The sequence below is a fragment of the Orycteropus afer genome, unplaced genomic scaffold, assembly GCF_000298275.1.
Source record: "Orycteropus afer afer isolate SDZICR_OR568_19922 unplaced genomic scaffold, OryAfe1.0 scaffold00031, whole genome shotgun sequence".
In the NCBI taxonomy this organism is placed as follows: Eukaryota; Metazoa; Chordata; class Mammalia; order Tubulidentata; family Orycteropodidae; genus Orycteropus; species Orycteropus afer.
In genome coordinates this window covers 10,873,508-10,897,367 of record NW_006921618.1, presented here as the reverse complement: position 1 = coordinate 10,897,367, position 23,860 = coordinate 10,873,508, and the positions used below count along the sequence as shown (strand labels likewise).

Below are 23,860 nucleotides of genomic sequence, written 5' to 3'. Positions count from 1 at the left end.
CCAAAGTAGTACTACTATTATTATTAATGAAAAGTTTAACTCCACTCAAAAATGAGGAGAGCCCTGGCCTAGTCAGCAAAGCCAAGGATTCCCTCTGGGGCTTTAGGCAAATCTACTTCCCAGGCTCTGCTTCAGTTTTCTGTCTGAGCTCTGGTAGCATAGTGCCTAAGGCATTTGACTGCTAACCAGAAGGCTGGCAGTTCAAACCCACCAGCCACCCCTTGGAAGGAAAGTTGGGCAATCTACTATCTGTAGTGATACTGCCTTGGAAACCCAAGGAGGGGTCCACTATGAGTTGGATCCTACTCGACAGCAGTGAGGGTGTTTTTTTTTGGTTTAACCCAGGGCACAACAATCCAGCTTCCTCCTTGGACTGAAGTGTGGGTCTTGGGGAGAGGATGCATGCCCCTGCCAGGAGTGAGGCCCATCTCCTAAGTGCCTCCTCCCCAAGTCCTTCCCCCCTAATTCCCCTCTGTCTCCTGGGGTTTCAGCTGACTGCAAAGAAAACTTCAACACTGTGCAGCACATCGAGGAGGTGGCCTATAACGCACTGTCCTTCGTGTGGAATGTCAACGAGGAGGCCAAGGTCAGTGCTGGAGGGATGTATTGGGAAGTGACTGGGCCACCAGGAAGCCCCCATCCTGAGGGAGACATTTGCCTTCACTTAAGACCACAGCAATTAGTTGCTCCAATAAGGGCACCAGTGGAGGAGGCAAGACACAGAGTGGTGGAGAAGCACAGGCTCTGAAGTCAGGTGGGCTGGACCGCATCCCAGTGCTTCTGCTTACCAGCTGTATGACCTTTGGACCAGTGACTTAGTCTCTCTGAGCTCACTTTTCTCAGCTGTAAAAATAGAAGTTTAATCATAGCACCAACTGGTAGGTTGCAGTGAGGATCAGGAGAGATAGGTAAAAGGTAGAAAACAGGCCTGGTACATAAGTGGTGGCTTTTATTATGAATTCCACCATCCCATTTACTGGATGGTAAAACTGAGCCTTGTGCAGGTCACAGAGCTGGAGGCCAGGCTGCTGATGGTGCCCAGGTTTCCTGGCTTGCAGGTCAGCACAGAGTGTTGTAGGAGAAAGACTCCAGAGTCTGTTAGATGAGGATTCAAATCCTCATCTGCCTCCTGGGGTTGTGGGGAAGATTCCCCGAGATTATGAGTGTCTGAGACTGGCACAGCACCAGGCCTATCAGAAAGGCCTGAGAAACGGGAGCCTCCAATGATTTTTTTTTTTTTTTAATTTTATTTTTATTTGAGTGAAGATTTACAGAGCAAATTCACTTTTCATACAGCAGTTCACATATACTTTGTCTCCAGTGATTTTTTTCATCCCAGTGATTAAGCGATTAAGATTCTTCCCAGCTTTACTGCTTGAGCCCAGTCATGAACTTGTCGTGCGCTTATGGGCTGTCTCTGTGTCCTGGTTTTCTGTTTAGACAGATGGAGATGTTTCTCTCAGGCACTGTGAGAAGGGCACTCCTGGGGAGGGGGCGGCTGGGTGACCATGGGCTTGTCCCTTCCCCTCCCTGGCCAGGCTCACCTCATCAGTGAGGGTGGGCTCTAGCTCATTTTAAGGACATTCTGCCTGGACAGACTGAGGAGCTGAGTCCTGCCTCCCTGCCCAGCTCCTGGGGCGGTCCAGGCTGCCTGGAGAAAACGGAGGTGAAGGAGCTCTGAAAACACAAAGGGAGGCACAAAGGCGAGAGATTATTATTATTCAAACAAATGCCAGGGGCTGGGGGAGGGGCTGGGGCCTCCAGTTCAAGGGGGGTAGGAGGAGAGTTTCATGGGAAGGGAGCAGTGGGTTTCGGTTGGGATTTTCTCACAGCCTCTTAAGCCCCCAGGCTTGGGCCTTTTTCAGGTGGGGGCTGCATTGGGCCTGAGCTGGCTGAGGGGGAAGTATGTCTGGCATGTGCCTGGGGTACTGGCCCCCACAGCTGGGGAAAGAAGGGGGTCTGCTCAGGCACCACACCACACCCCTGCTGTTCAGTGACAGGTCACTTCCAAGGTAAATGTACCAACGGATAAGTCCAAAAACGGGCCAGCCTCAGGTGGGTGTCTGGCCCTGGAGTCCCATGGAGGTAGATGTTACCCGGTAACCTTGCCAAATCGAGTCTCAGCCCTTTCCTGAAACTGACTCCAGGTTACCATCATTCGGCCTTGGCTTTGGGTTGACAGTTCCAGTTGACCCACTCACAACAACTGTTACAACATATCGAACAGTCATTACATGCCAAGCATACTAGGTGCTTGGCACAGTCCTCATAGCCCACAGGGAGGGTTTAATTATTCCCATTTTGCAGATAAGGAAAATGAGGCACAGTAAGGTTAAAAGATGTTTCCAAAGCTACAGGGCTTGAATGGCAGACTGCAGCTTTCTACCCCAGGTCTGGGTGGCTCCCTAGCCAGGCTCCTGCTATGCAGCCCGCCTGACTTCATGTGTGGACATCAGCAAATCACCTTGCTGCTCAGAACCTCTATCTCCCCATCTGTAAAATGGGGATGGCCAGGATGGCTCCCACACTGTATTGGGGTGGGACCAAAGGAGTTGCCAGAAGTAGACCTTGTTGCTGCAGGGTTCAGCAATGGCTGGGGAGCTGGTGGCTGAGTGTAGAGAGTGGCTGGTATCATCCTCTCTGTCCCTGGCAGGAACATGGTCTTAGTCCTAAACTGGGGGAGCCCTTCTCTGCCTCCCTGTTTTGTGTCACGAGAAAATGAGGCTCTGGATTTTAAGCTCCTGAAGGTCCCTTAGTATTCCTCCCAGGATCAAGATGAATGGGCGGCCCCTGGCCATCTTGTGGGAGAGCATGATGCTCAATGGTTAAGAACCTGGGCTTTTGGTCTGGCCTCAAATTCTATCCACCATATACTCCCTGTGCTGCCTTGGGAAAGTTGCCTCACCTCTCTGAGCATCGTTCCCCCATCCATAAAAGAGAGGTGATGATGTTGGCCTTCCAGGGGCTTGGTGAGGATTAGAGGCACAAACCAGGTGCACAGGAGGCTTGGTTAACAGGTGCTTTGATGGAGCACAGGATATCAGGTCAAGGTGGTTCTGACAGCAGGGCCAGTGACCTGGGCAGGCTTCTTACCTGATTCCCCTCTGTCCCCAGGTATTCATTGGTGTCAATTGCTTGAGCACAGACTTCTCATCACAAAAGGGGGTAAAGGGTGTCCCCCTGAACCTGCAGATTGACACCTACGACTGTGGCTCCGGCACTGAGCGCCTAGTACACCGTGCCGTCTGCCAGATCAAGATCTTCTGTGACAAGGTGGCTGTGTGGCTGGGAAGATGGCGGGTGGACCTTCTGTGGGTCCTTGGGCAGGGAGAAGAGCCAGGCCTGGTCTTTATGTCCTTCCTCCCAGCCGCTCTTGTTCTATTTCCTACTCTCTGAATGTCTCTCTGTCTGTCTTGGCAGACTTGACATTTGTCTGTCTCTCTGTATATCTCTGCATCTCTGCATTTATGTCTCTCTCCTTGTCTCTGTCTCTTTCTGGACCTCTATACATCTCTCTCTCTCTTTCTTTACCATTTCTAACTTTCTATCTCCCATTTTCTTTCTTTTTTCTTCTTGTCTTTCTCTGACTCTGTTTCTTTGTCTTTTTCTGTTTCTGTCTCTCTCACCCCACATCTCTCTTTCTGTCTTTCTCTCTGGCGGACTGTACTGACTTCAGGCAGGGAGGGCCAGGCTAGGCCAAGCACTAGTAACGTCCCATTTCCTGGTCTTGCTGGAAAGAAAGCAGCCAGAGCCTGGCCCGTATTGAAGATGCAGAGCAGCAGTTGGGAAGACAGCCAGCCCTCCTGTAGGCCTTGGTAACCCTGTTCTGCTTCGCAGGGAGCTGAGAGGAAGATGCGGGACGATGAGCGGAAGCAGTTCCGGAGAAAGGCCAAGTGCCCTGACTCCAGCAACAATGGTCAGTGGGAACCGGGAGGGTCTGGGGTGGGCTGTACCAGGCTAAGGTGAAGTGGAAGGGGATACCAGCAGGTCTGGGGACATGGCTGGAAGGAGTTTAAGGCACAGTCACTTCCTCTTCCCAGCAGGTATCAAAGGCTGCCTGCTGTCCAGCTTCCGGGGCAACGAGACCACCTACTTGCGGCCTGAGACAGACCTGGAGACCCCGCCGGTTCTATTCATCCCCAACGTGCACTTCTCCAGCCTGCAGCGCCCAGGAGGGGTGAGGGCCATCACATATCTGTATGGAATCCCAAGGGATTAAAACATGTATATATGGTCATGTAACTTCAGTGACCAATTCTATTGGAGAGAAGGAAGTTAATGAAAAATTTTGACTTTATAGCTGTTGAAATGTTCACACATGGGGCACACACGGAAGAGGTTTCTGATATTTCCACCCTAAATTAGATTGTGGCCCCTGAAAGCTGGATGGATAATAACCGTAGCAGCTAATAGTGTTATGATTATGGAGCAAATACGTGTGAGTTCACTCCATGCCAGCACTGCTCTGAGGGCTTTCCACGCATGAGCCCTTTAAATCCTCCTACAGTCCTCTAGGAGTCCCTGGGTAGTACAGACAGTTAATGTGCTTGGCTGCTAGCCCAAACGTTGGAGATGCAAGTCCACCTGGAAGCACCTTGGAAGAAAGGCCTGGTGATCTTCTTCTGAATAATCAGCCATTGAAGCCCTCTGGGATAGAGTTTTACTCTGACTCACGTGGAGTTGCCAAGAGTTGGAATCGATTTGATGGCAAATTGATAAAGTAGATTTATAAAGTAGATAATATTATTTTTCTTGGATTAACCCATTGTTGTCAAGTCAATTCCAACTCATAGCAACCTTATAGGACAGAGTAGAACTGCTCTTTCGGGTTTCCAAGGCTGTAATCTTTACAGAAGCAGATTGCCTCATCTTTCTCCTGCAGAGTCGCTGTTGGGTTTGAACCACCAACTTCTTGTTTAGCATCTTAGTGCTTAACCACTATGATACCAGCATTCCTCTCCTTGAGGTAGTGGGGTGGAAACTGAGGCACAGAGAGCTAAGAAACTTTACACAGTTAATAAATAGCATATCCAGAATTTGGATCCAGGCAGCCTGGCTTCAAAGCCATACTCTCCTCCATTAACTCCCCACCCACCTCTTACTGCAGCAGCCAGGTACTGAGTACCTTCGACTTGCCAAGAGTGCGCTGGGCCAAACCCTTTGCTGCGTTATCTCATTTTCCCTCACAACCATCCTCTAAGGTAGAGACTGGTGTTATTCCCATTTTCCAGGCAAGGTCACACAACAAATCAATGGCCAAAACAAGATTCCAGAACTGCCTACGAGTTTGCTTCCATATTAAACAATTTGACCCTTTCCTTCTACTTGAGGTTCCAACTCACCACAACTTAGGGAGGAATGTTTGCAGAAATGGTCCTTTGTGTACAAGGTGTGGTTAGTACACTGAGTTAGAAAAATAAAATAGATTTTGGAGCAAATACTAGAAAAAGTTTTTTTTTTTTTTTTTAATTTTCTATGCTTTTCTAGAAAGAACAGCCAATTCTGATGCAGCCCTTAGCATTAGGTATAAAGCACTTCCTATGGCTACCATCTTCTCTTCACTGCCCCAGAAGGAGTACAGCCAACATTTCTTTAGCATCTCTTCCGTGTTCATTTAACTTGGGTTGAACGATTCCTTTAGATTCAAGATCTTGGCTCACTTAAGGGGACTTGTTTGAGCAGAATGGGATAGAAAGGCCTTGAAACCACATCTTCACCACCCCACCTACTTCCCTGAGAATGTCCTTCTCTGGAAGACTTCAGCAGTTGAGAATTTGTCTCATCTTCCTGGATGTGATGGAAAATATCTTTCTTTTCTTTGCAGGCAGTCTCCTCAGCAGGGCCTAGCAGTTCCAACAGGTATGGACAGAAGCAGCCAAAGTCCACCTCCTTGCCTGTCCTGTTTACTACTCCCCCAGCCTGCTTGTCCCTCCCACTACCCTTCAAGCTAGGGACTGGGGCCCGGAGAAGAAGCTGAGACTCTGCCCCCAGCCCCCAAGCTACATCCATGCTCCTTTCTCAGTGAAACTGCCTGGGTTTTTATGGGTTTGTTTTATGTGAAAAGCTGGCGAATCTCTGGCGAGACACCTGCTTGTAAAATGGGGCAAGAGAAAGCCTCTGAGATGGTAGTGCAGATTCAGAGGGTGAAGACAGGAGACTGTGCTGGAGGACTTAGGGGGATCAACACATACCCACCTGACCAGGAGGCAATAGGAGGGGCTGGTGCCCCTGGGACCTTTGGCCTGGGAAGGACTTCACTGCCTTCCTTTTGTTGGACATAGTCTTTATGACTGTGCACTGTCTCTTCACCTCTCTGAGCCTCAGCCTACACATCTGTCAGATGAGAACAACCTCACGAGGATGAAGCGAGTGTATGGCATCTTTGTAGATGGGAAAGCCCTTTATGAAGATCATTTGTTGGTGTGATCAGTTTCTTCCCTAGAAACAGCCTGCACCTCTGACCTGGTGCTTTCACACTTCACAACAGCCCCAGGGAGTTAGGCAAGCAGGGGTTGTTGTTCTATTTTATGGATGAAGAAACTGAGGCTTGGGGAAGTGAAGTGATTTGCCCAAGGCAACACAGCTATTAAGTAACAAAGGCAGAACTGGAACCTTAGTCTCTTACTCCAAAATCCATTGTCTGTCAAGATTCTTCCAAAACAGAGCAATACTGATAATGATAATAGTTCACACTTATTGAGGCCCCACTACGTGGCCCACGTTGTTCTAAGAGCAGTGTGCCCAGTGTGCGTTATTTCACTTAGCCTCACAGCAGCTTTGTGAAGTATTGTCATCATTACTCTTACCATCCCTGTGTTATAGACAGGGACACTGAGAAGTTAAGAAACTCACCTTAGGCCACACAGCTAGTAAGTGGAACACTGGGATTTTACCTCAGGCAGTCCAACTCCAGAACCTGTTTCCCTGTGGGGTTTTCTCCACCTCTGGGGCTCCTGGAGGCCTGATTGGGTCCTTGGGACTCTGGGACCCTCCTGGGTTCTTCATGAGCCTCTCCCTGCTATCCCTCCAGGCTACCTATGAAGAGGACCTGCTCACCCTTTGCTGAGGAGTTTGAGCATCTGCCTTCTAAGCAGGCCAAGGAGGACGATCTTCAGAGAGGTGACTCACTCTCCCCATTTGCTCCTCAAGCCTACCCCAGCTCCACCACCCCTGTGAGGCCATTCCAGTGCCTGAAACACTGATCCTGGCTAGACAGACAGGGCACAGCCCAGCCTGCTTTACCCCTCAGTGCTGGGTTTGGGCCTAGTCTTGGGAGCAAGAAATAAGGAGAGCACCAGGGTATATGGCGAGACAACTGTGGACCTGAAGGGCTTCTGCTTTCATGGGCCTCTTTTGGATGTGGGTGTCCTGGGGCAGCTGGCAAAGTCCCCTACGCTTTCTCTAATGGGGATAGGAGTGAGTGGAATATGGATGTCTGGCATTCTCGCTTTGACACTCTCATCTCTAACTTTAGCAGACCTCCTGGGCAAGTGTAGCTGGCCATAAGAAAAAAAATACAAGCCAGCAGCTAAGATCAACAGCTTGCAGCAACCATGGATCATGCCGTGCTCTGTACTTGGTGTTTTCCAAATATTGTGTCATTAATTCTCAACAAAACAGTGAAATAGGGGGTGGAGTCCCCATTTTACAGAGGAATAAACTGAGGCTCAGGATATTAAAAAGAATGTTTTCAAGGTCACGTAGATGGTAGGGATTCAAACCTACCAAAGCTGACAGAGTCTAAGAAGGCACAGGAGGCACCTGCAGAGCCAGGTGGAGTGTTTCCCAGCTGGGCAAACCTGCAGCAGGAATTGGCTCTCTTTGCAGAAAATAGTCTTCTGTTAAAATAATGTTTTTAAAGTTCCTCCATTCCCTGAGATATCCCCATGGTCATTTATTCTCTGCACACCACTAAGAGCCCCTCTCTGCTCTTCAGTCCTGTTGTACGTGCGGAGGGAAACTGAGGAGGTGTTTGACGCCCTCATGTTGAAGACGCCAGACTTGAAGGGGCTGAGGAATGCGGTAAGAGACCTTCTGGACCCTTGCTCCATCCTGGCCAGACCTCCTCTTGGATCCCTCCCCCGCCATTCTTCACCACACAGTTCTGATTTCCCATGGGAAGGCTCAGGAAGGAATATCCTAGAATCATTGCTTTCTGGTGGTCGACCTGTCCCACCCTCGTTTGGGGGAGCATGGGGAGCTGGTTGGTAGGGGTGTGCCTGTGTGATGTTATCTCCCAGCCCTGGGAGTCGCACACACCATAAATCTCTTTAATCTGATGGCTGCTGTCTGACAGGCCAGGGCTTTTTGTTGGCTTTGCAAACCTGTTTCTGTTTTAATGGGAATGAAACCCAAAAAGGCCAGGCTCTTTTTTTTCCTTTCTTTCTCTCCAGGGGGCCTCACTCCCTCCTGCTTGTGATTGGCCGGGGCACTGACTGGGGGGAGTAGAAGGCGGTGTCTGGGCAGTGAGACCAGAGGAGGCTTTCTCCAGCCCATCAAACCGCCAGAGAGCGGGTGAAACGGCCCAACCCTGAACAAAACCCACAGGCAGCTTTGTGGCTCAGCTAAAAAACGAGCAAACACAGCCTCCACCAGGGCCAGCTATGCTTAAAGGTCACACCACTCAGAAAAGCCAGAAGGTTCCAAGATTTCAGGCTAGGGAAGGGGAAAATGAATTAATAGAAGCATGAATCAAAAAAAAAACAAACCCACTGCCATAGAGTCAATTCCGATTCACACCAACACTGTAGGACAGAGTAGACTGGCCCCATAGGGTTTCTAAGGCTGTAAATCTTTACAGAATCAGCCTGTGTCATCTTTCTCCCATGGAGTGGCTAGTGGTTTCAAACCACTGACCTTTTGGTTAGCAGCCAAGCACTTTAGCCACTATACCACCAGGGCTGAAGACCCACTATGTGCCAGGCATTTTGTCAGGAATGTTGCCTTTGCTAACTCCATTTTCTCTTAACAACCCTGAGAGGAGGGTCCTGTTACTATTGCTATGTTTTCCATGAGGAAGCTGAGCCTCCAAGAGGTAGGTGGCTTGCCAGAGTTACTCGGCTAGAAGTGACGCAGCTGAGATTCCAACCCATGCTCTCTCCACTCTGCTTGGCACCAACCCCAGGAAGTTGGGCTCACAAAAGGCCATTAATGTCACTTGAATGTAGACTCAGAATCTTTAGGTTGGACAGTGTCTGCAAAGGTCAGCTCCCCATCTGGTGTCTGAGCTTTCTCCCAACCAGCTTTTTTTTTTTTTTTTTCAACTGAGTTGATTTAATTCCAGGTAAACAGAATGCAGGGCATAGCAAAGACCAAAGAGCAGACTGGCAGGATTCTGGGCTGGGCTTACTCTGACTGCCCAGCTAAGATACGAATGGCTGAGTGAGAATTGGAGAGATGAACCGTTGTATGATTTTTCTTTTTCTTTCTTTTACAAAAGTTTGTTTTTAAATGTACAACAGGCTCCAAGACAACACTTCATTCTAACTACAGGTGGCAACAGATGTTATAGCTGGGAATCCAGATGTTTAAACAGGAATGCAATCAAGGGTCACCATCACCTCAGTCACAAAGAACAGCTTATTTTTGGCCAGATTTCTTCATTCTAGCTGTGGCCAGGGGGCCCTTCCTTGTGGCCTTTTAACTCCTGACTTTCTTCTGTTCTTCTGTTTGCCTCTGTGGGAAAGCCTGATCTTCCTCATCCATTTCCTGTCTGCTTCTTACGCTGTTTCAGGGACTTGGTGCTACCTCTGTGGCCAGCACAGTATCTGCTACCTCAAACAACTCTTCCCAGTGGATACGAACTCTTGACCTGCATATCTCCAGAATGGAGAGTTCACTACCTCTTAGAGCAGCCCATGCCACTGTGTACAACTAATAGTTGGAAAGTTCCTAAACTCTTCCTTAGGTTGAGTTCATCTTCTTCCTGGTAGCTTGCAGCCACATCACCGTTAAAATAAAGTCTAGGGACTTTTCTTGCCTCGAGAGCTCTCTGACGGTAGCGGGAATGACACAGCTGGACTTGCTCCTCTTCCCAAAATGTTCAAAGAAAACCACCTCAACCTGAAACTCTTGTCCAGAGGTTTGTTGCAGCTGCAGGGAAGCCAGCAATACTAAACACCAGCACTTTATATAGAGTTCAGGCTATGGGACAGGAACTGGGCAGAGCACTTCATGTAATCATCTAGTTCATGAATAGAAGAAACCTGTATGCACATCCTGTTACTGCATCAGTTTACAAATGAGGAAAGTGAGGCTCAGAAGAAGGTGACTTTCTCAGGGTTCCATAACTCCAGGTGGTGGAGCTGGGACCAGCACTGATCTCTCTGCCCCAGTAGAGACTTTGGGAGCTCTGGGAGAACTAGCCTGATTCTGGCCCCATGAGCTCAGGCAGGACATGCAACAACCCTCCGAGCCACCATTTCCTTACCTATAGACTCAAAAAACAAAACAAAACTTACTGTCATCAAGTCAATTCCGACTCATAGCAACTCCCATTGGGTTTCCGAGGTGGTAAATCTTTATGGAAGTAGTTTGCCTCACTGTGGAGTGGCTGGTGGGTTTGAACTGCCAACCTTCTGCTTAGCAGTCAAATGCCTAAGGCACTATGCCACCAGAGCGCCTTACCTATAGACTAAGCACTAACATCTTGGGATGTGACAGAGTCAGGAACCTGGATTCTAGTCTGGGCCTCAAGCACATGGCTTGTCTTCTGCAAGCTTACCCTCCTTATCCATCAGATGGGGATAATAATTCCTGCCTAGGAAGGGAAACATTTGGGTAACAGGGCAAGGAGCATCCCCATTGCTCCATTACTAAAATAGTAACATTGGCCACTTGCTGAGGTCTTAGTACATGCCAGGAACTGTCCTTAGTGTTTACATGGATAAATTCATTTAATTCTTCCAGAAACCTGTGAGGTGAACATTAATACCGTCTCCATAAGTAGCTGGTCAGGGTTACCCAGCTAAGGGGATGAAGGCACCCTCAAGCGCTGGGACATCCAAATGTCTGACAATAGAGAAGGGGCTAAGGAAAGTGGGTTAGATGTTCTTGTAGGGTGTTTTACAGCCACTAAAAATGCTGTTTGGAAAGTTTGTTGTGGTATGGAAAGCCACATGGTATGGAAAGGAAAAAGTTACATAAAAACTATGGAGAATATAAAAATAGCTTTGCACAAAATATGGTAAGGAGTATACCTGAATGTTGTTAGAGTTTACCTCTGAGAAGTAGGATTATAGATTATTGTAATTTTCTTCTTTGTGTTTTTCCACAATATGGGTATATATTTCATTCACATCTTCAGACCAGTTCCAACTAGTTCAGTCATGGCAGTTGCAGTAAAATTGGAACAGACCTGAATTTGTAAAATGTAGGTGTATCAGAATGATAACAAAACCAAACACACTGCCATCGAGTCAGATCCGACTCATAGCAACCCCTCCTTGGGTTTCCAAGGTGGTATCACTACAGAAGTAGATTTCTTTTGAGGAGTGGCTGGTGGGTTTGAACCAGCAGCCTTCTGGTTAGCAGTCTAACTCCTGAGGCAGTACACCACCAGAGCTCCTAGAATGATAACGGGAATGGGAAAAATTACCAATCCAAGCCCTGGAATGGGAGATTCAGAAGAGGCATAGTGAACCCCTTCAGGAGCCTAATACAGGAGACTGGATTATTGCTAGGATTGTGGAGAGTAACATAGTCACCATCTTTGACCCGGCCACCATTGTTTCCCCCTCTGCCAGTCAAGATGCTTGGTTGCTATGTAATGCACATGCTGCCCTTGTTTTCTAAGAAGGAGATTACATTTCTAACAGGGCATTGACATGTAATTTTTCCTGTTCTGGTTATCGTTTGATACATCCACATTTTACAAATTCAGGTCTGTTCCAGTTTTACTTTTTCAGCCATGACTGAACTGGGAAGAACCACCTTGAAGCCCCGAGTACTTTTACAGTCAGGAAATAAAAATCATGATATGAAAAAAAATATGCTTTTGAAAAAGAAAAGAAAAAAAAAGGTAATGACTCCTCTACCATTCTCTTCCAGATCTCTGAGAAGTATGGGTTCCCTGAAGAGAACATTTACAAAGTCTACAAGAAATGCAAGCGAGGGTAAGCACCCAGTGTAGCTCTCCCTCCCCACTGCCCCACTCTCCTTTTCTCCCTGAAGTAATGGCTTAGGGAGTTCCTAGCAGGTTCACTTTGCCCAGCAGAGGCTTGATGCTCATTGCTGGGGAGTGTTTGTACTTGGCCTTGGTGGAGAGGCCCAAGGGATGAAGAGTTGGGGTGGATAGTCCCTGAACACTCCTCCACCTGCAGAGACCAGACATTGATCACTGTTGGCAAGGATGGGCATGAGAGATGGGTAGAACTTCTTGGGGTGAATGAAGAAGTACAAAGCCAAAGTCAGAAGACCCCGGTTCAAGTCCCAAGGCTACAGGATAACCTTGGGCAAGTCACTGGATTGTAATGATAATAATTGGCTACCATTCTCTTGAGCACTTACTATATGCCTGATACTGTACTAAGACCTCTCATTTAACCCTCACAGCTACACTATAAGCAGATACCACTAACCACATTTTACGGAGGGAAATGGAGGCTCATGGGTGATGTTCAGGAGCCAGAAGCAGCAGAACAAAGGCCTAGAGGCAGGAGGGCTTAGCCGTGTAGCTCCTGGCTGAGTTAGAGGGTCCAGGAAGCTCATGCTACTATTGACAGCAACGAGCCTGGAATAGGTATTGTGATTGGGCCTTATTTGACATCTACCTGCAGGGAGGCCATCAGGGATGCTTCATGGCCTTCTCCACCTTCAGATCTAGACTAGGCAAGAGGGAATAAAGCTATCCCTCCAGGGGGTCAGGCAGTGCCTGGCTGCTGCTATGGGCTCCTGGGGATTAGTGGTAAGGCCACAGCACTCTGCTATCTGTCCCATCGGTTGGAGGAGGGAAGGCCACATAGTTTCTTCTTTCCTAGGCTTCCATCCCTTGGTCAGGATCATTGAGCTGTGTCCTAAGGCCCTTCCTGTCCAGGTCACCTCACCACCCCAGCATGAGGCGGGCAGTGAGGAGTTGCCACTGCTGTTCCCAGCTGGGGACCCTAGGAAGTACACCTGGCCTGAGGCCTACAGCTCAGACCTGAGCCCCTTGCTCTGCACAGTCTAGCTCCAGCTACACGCTTACAGTAGCCCAGGAGGGCAGTGGGGAATTTGCCCTGTGGCTTTTCCTTTTCAGAGAGTTCTGCTGAGTAGGCAGGTTTCTGTACTCACCTGAGGCCCCATCTCGTCAGGCAGGCCTGGGGCTGGGCCTCCTTGCTACAGTCCAGGCCCTCCCTCCCTCCCTCCCTTGTTTCCTCCTTCTCTCCTTGTTCCCCTCCTTGGTTCCCACTTAGCTTCCCACAGAAAGTTAGAGGGGAGGTGTCAATCCCTGCAGCCCCTGGAAAGGGCTCCTTTTGGGTTTTGGTTATGTGCGTGCTTAGGTTTTTTTTTTTCTTTTCTTTTTTTTTTATTAAGTTTCGGTTTCAAACTGGGACTCACACGCTCTCTGGAGCTGAACCCACATCATGGTTGAAGGCAGGCTCTGTTCTGCCCAGACAAGCCCAGCCCCACTTCCCCTTCAGTGCCAGCACCCACGCCCCCTGGCCCAGCCCCACCCATATCAGGCCTTCCTTACAGATCCTACCACAGGCCAGGAACTGCCCTGGTGTATATGCGTGGGATGCCCCCCACCCCAGCCCTATTGCAAGTCTTTCCCTTAAGACTTGCAAGTTGCAAGTCTTTCCCTAAGTCCCACCAGCTATTTAAATCATATCAACTTCTACTCATGGAGCACTTCTGACATGCCAGGCATGAAGCTCAGTGACTCCCAGGTGTCATCTCATTGGCCCTTTTGCTTGGTATGAGTATCTCTGTTTTTATAGATGAAGAAACTGAGATTCCAGATAGTTTAGGGTCACAGAGTTAATAACTGGCAGAAGAGATCAAGCTCTTCTAAAGCCACTGTTTGTTTTTTATTTGGTCTCCTGCTTGTTTCTTCAGCTGTTAGGCAGTGTGCAAGTAAAGGCTGTGGCCAGGCTGGCCAGCTTTATTTGTGCGGTCCCATAGCCCAGGGCAGAGCTAGCATTACCGAGTGGCCCTTTGGATGAGCCCCCTCATACACCCCCAGCCAAGAAAACCTCAGCACTAGGATTGTTTGAAATGTCTGAATGAGAATATTCCCAAAAACCCTCTTGGGAGAGGAGAGACCAGCCTGGTCTGCTGCCTCCCTCAGAGTCGGGACTGCTCATCTGAAGAGCAGGAAATTCTAATCAGTGGCCTAGTTTATTTTCATAAAACCCTCTCAAAAGTCCTCTGGACAAAAGTAGATACAATCAGCTTTACAAGCACCACTGAGTGCTTGAAAGATTAGCAAATACATTGTTTTTGCTGGCAGCCAGCCAGGGGTTTAAAACCAGGACAGAGACAGAGAAGCTGGACGGTGGTGACAAGGGCCCACGTTCTGTGAAAGCAGCTTCTGACAAGCCCCAGGCTCTCAGGGCTCAGTTGGCATTGACCTCTGAGCGTGAAAGGGTCCCAGGGCCTGTCTGGGACTCCTTGTGCATAGGCAGGAGCTCTGGCCTGGGGAGGCTGTGGCAGGGGAGGGGAAGGAGTCAGCCTTCCCGTTGGCTCACTTAGAAACACCCAATAAATGTCACTATCTGAGATAGACCAAAAAAAGCTCTGATGTTGACAGAGTGCCCACCCTTAGGCCCAGCCCTGGTCTCCTCTGGTGTGCGCCCTGCCTCCAGCCCCCAGACAAAGATGCCTCTGTGAAACGAAGGAACTCCAAACAAGACCTAAGGAAATGGGATCGTGTGATTAAATGTTGGCAGGCAGCACAGGCCTCTGCCCACCCCCAACCTTCTTCCTGAAAGAAGACTGCTTGGCTGACGCTGGCAGAGATGGCTGTATGTAGGCTCTGGCCTATGTGGGAGATGGGAGTTGAGGGGGTAAGCCACAGCCCCTCTCCATCCCACGGGATCTTCATAAAGCAGACATCTACCCACCAAGAGGCACCTGTCATCCTTTCAGTGCCCCACTGAGATTACCTTCCCCTCAGTGAACTCTCCCTGCCTGCCTGCATTGTACATGCCACTTCCTAACTTGTATTTCTAGGGGTCTTTTTGTTCCTTTCAAATCCTGGCTTTGCCATCTGTTAACTGTGTGATCTTGGTCAAATGACTTTGCCTTTTTGAACCTCAGCTTCCCTATCTATGGACTGGAGTAATATGGTTATAAAAATTCTTTCTCCCAGTCCCCACTAGATTCTAAGTAGTCTAGGGCTAATTCATCTCTTTCTCTCTATGGCCCTTATTTCTAAAAAAGGACCCAGAACATGGAAGGGCCTTGTTGTTGTTGTTGTTGTTATGTGTCGTCGAGTCAGACCCGACTCATAGCGACCCCTCCTTGGATTTCTGAGGCAGTATCACTACGGAAGTAGATTGCCCCATCTTCCTTCCGAGGAGTGGCTGGTGCGTTTGAACTGCCAGCCTTCTGGTTAGCAGTCAAGTGCCTTAGCCACTATGCTACCAGAGCTCCCACGAAGAGCCTTAGTAAAGGCTAATGGGGTGGATGAGTAGAAGGACAGGTGGATGGATGATGATGGATAGTTGGTGAGACCCATGACATGTCCAGGTGACTTAGCAGGGAAGAGACAAAGGCAAAGCTGATGTGGTCAGGTCTCATGTTGGTACTTCCTCAGGGTGGTAGCACCTAAACGTGTGTCCTTCAGGATAAATTATGGTTTTGATCCTCTGCAGAGAGCCATGGCTTTGGGGGTTCTGTCCCTCTCTGGTTGGCCTCAGGTCCTAGCCTGGAGAGAGGGAGGGCCAAGCCATTGTAGTCTACTGTGCCTGAGATTTTGGCTTCATGGGAATGGAACTGAGAGGGAGCTTTTGTGGCACCTGCCTCTGATTCAGGCAGGCACACCTGAATGACACATTGCACCCTTCTGCTGAACCCAGACCACAGCAGTCCATCCACCACACCTCCTGGGCTCAAATGTATATTCTGTCCAGGTCCTCTTCCATGTGGCCTGGTGACCAGGGAGCACTGCATCCCCCGCAGGTCAACACATTGGCTGCTCAGAAATGTCCATGCTTTTGTGCATCAGGAGAGTGGCAATCTGGTGAAGCAGTTATGGGCGTGGTGATTGAAGGAAGGCCTGTGTTTGAATTGTGGTTTGGCCACTTGGGCATTGCACTACCTCTCTTTAGGGGCTGTTAATACTCACCTTGCAGAGTCGTCATGGGGATCAGATAGAATTGTGAGAAGTGCCTGAGCTATTGGGGTAGCCGATAGGTAGTAACCATTCCTATCATCATTGTCATTCAGAGGGTTTAAAAACAAGTTGGCCTGGGAGGGAAGGTGCCCAGCTGCCATATTTCAACCACATCTCCTTTTCTCTCCCAGAATCCTGGTCAACATGGACAACAACATCATTCAGCATTACAGCAACCACGTGGCCTTCCTGCTGGACATGGGGGAGCTTGATGGCAAGATTCAGATCATCCTTAAGGAGTTGTAAGGGCAGAAGTCCCAAGCCCTTGGACCTCTTGGTGTAGGCTCCAGCCAAGGAGCCAGCTGGAAAGTGGCCTTGTGCCACACACAACCTCTCCACATGCCTCAACGCTGTTACTTGAACGCCTTCCCTAAGGGAAGAGACCCTGTAATCACGAACTCACAGATGTCAGACCTTGGCAGTCTCCTGATCTGAAACCCCATCGCATGCTGGAATTCATTTCCTGAACCTCCTGCCAGTGCCTGCTCACCAGAGATTCTGCCACCATGGTTAACATATTTCTAGCAGACTGTCTCCCCTCAAAGACCCCTTCCCGAAGCAAATCTGCAGGCTCCCTGTTTCGGTGATGAAAGCATGTCCTCCTTCCTAGTAGTACAACGCTCGCCCATCACTCTTAATTCTTCCATCAACTTCAGGCCAAGGATTTCTCTCCAACAGGGGTTGCTATGAGTCAGAATCAAATAAATGGCAGTGGGTTTGGGACCTCTGGTGGTGGTGTGCCTAAGGCATTTGACTGCTAACCAGATGTTGGTGGTTCAAACCCACCAGCCAGCCACTCTGCAGAAGGAACATTGGCCAATCTACTTCCATGAAGATTTACTGCCTCGGAAACCCAAAGGAGGTCGCTATGAGTCGGAATCAGCTTGATAGCAGTGAGTTTGTTTTGGTCAGTTAATTTGAAAACTCGTTTTTCAGTGCAAATGACTTTTAAGGACACCAATGGAAACAGACTCTTTTTCATGGACTTCCTCAGTGCAACATGTAAATACTACTGGGACAAAGTGACTGCCCCGTGCCCACTCACTGTTGTATACATTTCTTATTTACAATTTTCATTTGTTTTATATATATATATAAATATATATATATTGTATATATATGCAACATTTTATATTTTTCATGGTTACATTTTTATCATTTCAAAAAATGTGTATTTCACATTTCTTGGACTATTTTTTTAGCTGGTATTCAATTATAAATTTTGTATACTCATGTGGTATTTAGTAATAAAATTATACCTATGTATTACTTCAAATGGTATACTCCCTTCCTTTTGTGAAAGTCTTTAGGGAAGAAAGAGGGCTGAGGTAAGTGAGACTTCTTTGTCGATGTTTTTAGATGAGGTCTCTCTCCTCTCCCCTGGATGCTCTGGCTCTGTCTCATGAGCGGTTTGTCCTGGATTTCTGGGATGGTGGTGGGTGCTTGGCGTGGGCAAGGCAGAAGTGTCCCACCCTGGAAGGCAGTAGAATGCTGATGTCCAGATCTCTGACGCCAGGACTAAATGTTAGATGGGCTACCACAGCAAAAGGCAGTGGACAGAGTCCAGGGCTGGGGGGGGGGCATGTGACCTGAGTTCTTGTGCCACTCTGCCCTTAACTCTGGGCTAAGTCACTTTCCCTGGAGCTGGCTCTAGCTCACAAAAGCAGTATGTACATCTCTTCTCCACTCTGCAGTCCCTGACATTAATTGATAGCTTAAAATGGGCCACGGTGGGAGAATTTATACCACAGAAATTGGCAAATGCTACACATCAGGGTTTTTATTCCTCTAGAGAACAAATCAGAGCTTTTTTTCTTTCTTTCTTTTTCTTTTTTGGAGCACTAGCTTACCAGCACACTACTATCTCAAGGTCTCAGTTTCTTTGGCTATAAAATGGGGGATGAGGCATGGTCTAGACAGGTTGTGACTGACATTCCTAGATCCTGGGTGTTCAGCAAGGGTCTCAAGACCATGCTTGGGAGAAGCGGGGGGGAGGGGGCAGCAGGCGGGCCCCTGACCATCCTCTTCCAACTTCAGTCATAACAGATCTTTTCCTGTTTATATATTAATGTCTTGTAAACATTTTGTCTGAACAAAACTTAAAAAGGTAGAAACGATGGACACCTCTACAAGGCCTCCTAGCTCTAACAGGCACTCTGTGATCCTAATTCCTAAGCTCCTACCTGGAGTCAGAGCTGGGTCAGTCTGGCAAGTGAGAGATACTCATCTCAAGTCAAGAGCTCAATGATCAAGATAGATAATAATGCAATGCAATATTTAAAAAACCAAAGCAATTCCTGATGAACAAAAAGTATCAAAATTTTAAAGACAGGATCAGTATTCCTGGTGTCTCCTTTTGCCTCAGCCTCCAATATGGCTGTCCTGGCACTGCCTAGAGGGATCCTGTGGACTATCCAGAGTTGCCATAGTGATACTACCTGAGATGCCAGGGCATGCTCATGAGCAAGGGTTAAATGACAAGCACACAGTAGGTGCTTCCATAGCCTATGTTATAGCCTTCCTGAGCCTCCAGCCCAGCTCGCCTCCCAGAGCATATTGGAACCCACTGCCATTGAGTTGATTCTGACTCATAGCGACACTCTACAGAGGCAGACTGCCTCATCTTTCTCCCGCAGAGCGGCTGGTAGTTTGAACTGCCAATCTTTTGATTAGAAGCCAAATGCTTTTAACCAATCAGTCACCAGAACTCCTTCCTGTTGGGAAGGGGGAAGGTAGAGCTGCTCAAATTTGATTGTACCTTGTTATCACCTGGGCAGCTTTTTACCCACCCTCTTCACCCCCCACTACTCAGACCCCACCCTGGAGCAATTAATTCAGAATCTGGAGGTGGGGCCCATGCAGCAGAACTTTTTAAAGCTCCCCAGGTGATTACAATATGCAATCAAGGCTACAACCAGGGTTCTCAAGAGGAGGTAATTACACGGCCTTTGTGCTCTATCAGTGGTGGACTGGATTAACCCATATAAGGAATTGTCAACTTCAGTGCAAATTCTGTCCAAGAGCTCAGGACCAGAACGGCGGTTTCCCCACTCCACACTATAAACATACACACACACACAGACACACAGACACACAGCTGGGCAGTGCCAGCAAAGCCCCCAGGGCACATTTCTCTTTCCCCTTCACAAAAAGAGACAGGGCTGCCAATCCCTAGAAGGGCCACTTGGATGTCAAGGAGAGCCCCTAAACTTTGATGAAACTCAGATCCTGCCCTCAGAGAAAGCCAGGGGGAAAGGGGTGACTCCTGAACTGACAGCTGCCATTCTGGGAGTATGTCTCACTCTTTTCAAACAGGTGGCCACTTCAGAAACACAGCTCCTGGCTGGTGGTTAGAGCATCACCCGCCTGTAGACATTGCTCCATAATGGAGGCTGAGGCAAAAGGAAACAGTATACTGAGCTTGTCTTTAAAATTGTGGTATTTTTTTTTTTGTTGTTTATCATCAGTAAACCTCGAGCAAGCAAGTGAACAGAGAAAATGGATGAATGAGGACAGCAGGAGTGAGGGAATGAATGAATGAGGGAATGAGGACAAGAAAGGAAGGAAGGAGGGAGAGAAGGAAAGAAATGATAAGTGAACCTACAGATGAAGCATTGAACTTTCACTACTCAAAGTATGGTCCATGAAGCAACAGCATCAGCTTCACCTAAGTGTTAAAAATGCAGAATCTGATGGAGGTTCCGGTAAGATGGCGGAATAGGCAGACAAACTACACAGACCCTCTTCAACAAAGATAAGGAGAACCAATTAGCATACATACAGAAGAGAATCCTGGAGCCCTGAGCTTTGAAAGGAAGGATACAGAAGTGGACTAAACTCCAACTAGTAGAAGAATCTGCATGAAAACACCAAAAAAGGAGACAGACAGAGCTGTAGTCTGTCAGCCATCCTGACAGCATGGACAGCTTGGATATTGCCAAGTGGTATTAGGACCTAGGAATTAACCTAAAAATCAGCCCTGCTAGCCAGGGGCTGCAGGGAGGACTGCACTGGTTGCTGGTGAATAGAAGGGGAAACAGTGAAGAAGGAGATGGGCTAAGCTGTGGAATTTTGCCTGTCCAGAGGGCGCAGTCATTTTGAATGTTTACAAAGGTTTGGCCATTTTGGATGTTTAAAATCATAGCATTCTCTCAGATTCCAGGGACCTAAGAATAGGCTCCACTTGCCAGGAACCACAAGGACATTCTGGATTCAAATGACTAGAAAGGTGCAGTATTCTCCTTGCTACTTTTTTACCCCACATCCTCTTGGTGAATGGAGGTGTGGCCATTCCTCACTCTCACCTACCTTCTGGGCCAGCAGGAATTCCATCCCAGTCTGTGCTCAGAGGGAGCCTGAGTGTCCTGCCCCGCCCTGCCCAGATTTTTTTTCCTTTTGATTTTAGTTTGTTTTAAAATTATTATTTTCTTTTTATTTATTTTTTGTCCTTCTTATTATTCTTTATTCTTCCCTTCTCATGTTCTAGTTTTCAGCTTTTTCTCTCTTACCTGTTCCTGGTTCCCATTTTCTTTCTCATGGTTCTCTCCATTCCTTGTTTTTCTTTTTGTATTTTTCCCATTTTTTTTCTTCATTATTCTCATACTCTATCTCTTTTCTCTTCTTGCCCCCTCCCCAGATATTGTGGGGTTTCTGTTTTTTTTTTTTTTCTTTTTTGGTGATTGTTTCTGTGTGTTTCTGCAGAGTGTTATTTGTCTACTTGCTTTTACTTTTTTGATGGTTTTTCAATCATTGTTTTTGTCTATCTGAGTGGGAGACAGCAATTGTGCCCATAAGATGCAACCACACCCACACCTCCTGCAGTTCCATTTACTGAGAGCCACTACTTCCTTCTCCACCAACTGGCCAATGATAAACAACCACCAAGAAGAGCCTGACTCACCCTTAACTGCTCTTCAAAAACACTTAACAGAGATCTAAATACAACAATGTCACAATGTCTCAGAGACAACAGACCATCACAGTCCACACAAAGAAGCAAGATAAAGTGGTAGAAACAAGGGAGCAGGATATAGACCCAGAACATATTTGAGGAAGAGGCAGCATTAGAACTCCCTGATAAGGAATTAAAAAGAATTATACTTAGGTATCTTCAAAGGATCGAGAGAGAGAGCAAGGAAAACATTGACAAAATTAAGCAAAACACAAACAAAACCCTAGAACAATTTTGGAAGAATATATAAGAACAAAATCACAAAATAAATGAAAAAGTAGAAATGATACAAAATATACAAATAGAAATCCAGAAGACTATCAGGAATAGATAACATATTGAAAGGGCAAAGTAGTAGAATTGAATCAATGGGAGACAGAATTAATGAGATTTAAGACAAATAACTGAACACTTCTTTGGAAATGGATCAATCAGAAAAAAGATCAAAACACAATGAAGAAAGCCTAAGGTTCACATGGGATACCATCAAAAGGAACAACGTACATGCCATCAGAATTCCAGAACAGGAAGAGAAAAAGAAAACCACTGAGAAAATTGTCCAAGATTTGTTGGAGGAGAACTTCCTTGATATGATATAAGATGAGAATATACCCATTCAGGAAGTCCAATGAACCCCAAACAGGATAGACCCCAAAAGAAAATCACCAAGACATATCATCATCAAATTCATCAAAACCAAAGACAAAGAAAGAATCCTGAAAGCAGCACAGGAAAAACACAAAGTTACCTACAAAGGACAACCCATAAGAATAAGCTCTGATTCTCAGCAGAAACCATGCAAGTGAGAAGGCAATGGGATGGTATATATAAGACTCTGAAAGAGAAAAATTTCCAACCAAGAATTATATACCTGGCAAAATTGTCCCTCAAATATGATGGTGAAATTCGGAGATTTACAGATAAGCAGAAATTAAGGGAGTTTGTTAAAACCAGACCAACCTTACAAGAGATACTTACGGGAGTTCTTTGAACAGAGAACCAAAAATAGCAAATAACAACCGACCATTAATACACAAGATGAAATAATCCAGAAACCAATGCAGCTTACAGGATTGTAAACAGAGAACCAGAGACATCCATTGGCAAATGAGGACAACTACAAACCAAAAAGGGGGGAAATAGTGTAGTTACAGAATTTCTAAATGGTGAGAAAGTCAAGAGTTGCAAGAAATAATGGACTGTTCTAAACTCAGGGAGAAAATGATAAACCACAGGGTAACCTCAAAGAAAAATTATAAACCTTCATGTCACAATAAAAAAGAGGACAAGCACAAATGTTTAGCAAATACTAAAACAATAACAACAAAGGAAATGATAACATGATTCATAACCATAATGAGATCAGCACAGAAAATTATATGGAGCAGAAAACCAGGGACACCATGAAAAAACACATAACAAAATGACAGTAACCAGTTCATACTTGTAGATAATTATACTGAATGTTAATGGATTAAATGTACCACTCTAGAGACAGAGAGATGCAGACTGGATAAGAAAGCATAACCCATCAATATGCTGTCCATAAGAGATACACCTTAGACACAAAGACACAACTAGACTAAAAATCAAAGGTTGGAAAAAGAGATATCAAGGAAATGGCAATCGTAAAAGAGCAGGAGTGGCAATATTAATTTCTGATCAACTAGACTTTAAGACAAAAACCACCATATGAGACAAGGAAGGACATCATATAATGATTAAAGGATCAATTGAATAAGAAGATATAACCATAATAAATATATATGGACCCAATGAAAGAGTCCCAAAATACATAAATCAGACTATAAAAGAGTTAAAAAGGCAAATAGATGACTCAACAGTCATAGTGGGAGACTTTAATACATCCCTTTCACTGAAAGATAGGACAACTGAAAAGAAACTGAAAAAAGATGCAGAAGAGCTAAACAATACAATTCACCAACTTGACTTTATAGACATCTACAGAGCATTTCGCCCAACAACAGTACAATATACATTCTTTTCCAGTGCACATGGAACATTCTTCATGATAGACCATATGTTAGGCCATAAAGTGAGCCTTAATAAATTTAAAAACGTTGAAATACTGCAAAGCATCTTCTCAGATCACAGTGTTAATCAAATTAGAAATCAACAATAGGAAGATCAATTGAAAAAGAGCAAACACATGGAAACTGAACAATACCCTCCTTAAAAAAGACTGAGTAAGAGAAGAAATAAAAAATGAAATTAAAAAATTCCTCTAATCAAATGAGAATAAAAACACAACATACCAACATCTATGGGACACAGCAAAAGCAGTGATCAGAGGCCAATTTATAGCAATAAATGCACACATCAAAAAAGAAGAGCCAAAATCAAAACTTTAAACCAGTATCTCTAAAATTAGAAAAAGAACACCAAGAAAAACCTATAGTCACCAGAAGAAAGGAAATAAAGATTTGAGCAGAAATCAATGAAACAGAAAGACAATAGAAAAAATTACCAAAACTAGAAGTTGGTTTTTTGACAAGATTAATAAAATTGACAAACCACTGGCAAATTTAACAAAGGAAAAGAGGGAGAGAATAAAAATAACATGAATAAGA

At 46.4% G+C, this 23,860-nt stretch overlaps 1 protein-coding gene across 1 annotated transcript in view; it reads left to right on the top strand.

Moving 5' to 3' along the window:
- The window catches only part of GRHL3 (grainyhead like transcription factor 3), a 26,918-nt gene extending 10,354 nt beyond the window's left edge, over positions 1-16,564 (top strand). The window contains exons 7-15 of the mRNA XM_007935732.2: positions 492-586; positions 3,115-3,273; positions 3,838-3,916; positions 4,044-4,177; positions 5,825-5,859; positions 7,031-7,119; positions 7,937-8,022; positions 12,049-12,113; positions 16,450-16,564. Of these exons, the coding sequence (XP_007933923.2) occupies positions 492-586; positions 3,115-3,273; positions 3,838-3,916; positions 4,044-4,177; positions 5,825-5,859; positions 7,031-7,119; positions 7,937-8,022; positions 12,049-12,113; positions 16,450-16,564 (857 nt within the window). The remainder of the gene's footprint in view (positions 1-491; positions 587-3,114; positions 3,274-3,837; positions 3,917-4,043; positions 4,178-5,824; positions 5,860-7,030; positions 7,120-7,936; positions 8,023-12,048; positions 12,114-16,449) is intronic.
- Positions 16,565-23,860: the final 7,296 nt, after the last annotated feature.